The 1360-nt window shown below is 39.9% G+C and overlaps 1 protein-coding gene across 1 annotated transcript in view; it reads left to right on the plus strand.

The window, feature by feature from the left end:
* Positions 1-1360, plus strand: part of LOC128250250 (uncharacterized) — a 6986-nt gene that overhangs the window by 2888 nt on the left and 2738 nt on the right. Inside the window, exon 3 of the mRNA XM_052974973.1 lies at positions 134-309. Coding sequence (XP_052830933.1) covers positions 134-309 — 176 coding nt within the window. The remainder of the gene's footprint in view (positions 1-133; positions 310-1360) is intronic.

The following is a 1360-nucleotide window of genomic DNA, read 5'->3' on the forward strand; positions in this document are numbered from 1 at the left end:
TCATCATCATCATCATCATCATCATCATCATCATCATCATCATCATCATCATCATCATCACCACCACCATCTATGTTCTTACTAAAGCTATTTAGAGTTCACAATCTTGAACACGTTTTCCTTACATTTACAGAAGAAACGAAGAAGACCGAGTCAAAGCTACGTTTTACCCTCGTTTGCATGATATGTTACCCGAAGCGGATGTCCTTGTTATTGCTTGTCCTTGCACTGAACAAACGATGAACTTGATTAGTACAGAAGAATTCCGGTTGATGAAGAAAACTTCACTTTTGGTAAACATCGCTCGAGGTAAGATAAAACATTATACATGAAACTTTCCGACTCGTTGCTGTCTGACTTAATGAAATCAGATTGCGGGCCAAAACGTCGGCGGTTTATAATGCGGCATTGTAGTTGTATTAATGGCTAGATTGCTGAACTTTCGAATGATGTTAACAGTTATTATAATTAATGTTAGATTGTAACTGAAGTCAATTCCTTTTCTTTGCAATTATAATTTCAAAACCTTCTGAAATTCCAAACAAGGAAAGTCTTGGTGTCTGCCAAACTGAATAATTAAGGAAATTATGACAGACACAGCTAAGGCGCCGTGCACCATGACACAATTCACTCTGCCAGAAATTTGGTAACATGTTGTACTACTTGGCTCTCACGCCAGGAGCTCCAATACGAACATGTCAATATCAGGTTGTTTGGAGCGACCACTAATGGTGGCGACGTTATGCCTCCATTCCTCTTCCCACATGGCCTAAGGCTCAACACGAAGACCTACATCAAGTGCCTGGAAGAGGTAGTGCTGCCCTGAGTCAAAAGGGTGGCTGCTGGAGGACCCTATGTCTGGCAACAAAACTCTGCACCATGCCACACATGTAGGAGAACCCAGTCATGGCTGTCAGGCAATTTCTGCGACATCACCGATAACATATGGCCACCTAACTCCCTAGACTGCAACCCTCTTGATGATTATGGTAGGCCGCAATTGAGCGAGAGACCAACAATACTCCTTGTAACACCAAAGATGAACTGAAGACAAGGATTATGGCAGCATTCACCAACTTAAGCAAAGAGACCGTCCAGAAGAGTTGCAGGAGATTCCGAAGTCATCAGGAAGCCGTGATTAAAGCAATGGCGATTTTATTGAATAAATTTACTCATTAGTATTTCAAGATATTTTTATATAATTTTGGCAAATGTATCTGTTAAAATGAGATGTCAGTGTTATTTGCATTTCTGCGTAATCTGGACGACAGTTTATTCATCGCAATCTGTATATGTATGTATGTATGTATGTATGTATGTATGTATGGATGTATATACGTACGTATATATATATATATAT

This window comes from Octopus bimaculoides, chromosome 20, assembly GCF_001194135.2.
Source record: "Octopus bimaculoides isolate UCB-OBI-ISO-001 chromosome 20, ASM119413v2, whole genome shotgun sequence".
Taxonomy (NCBI): domain Eukaryota; kingdom Metazoa; phylum Mollusca; class Cephalopoda; order Octopoda; family Octopodidae; genus Octopus; species Octopus bimaculoides.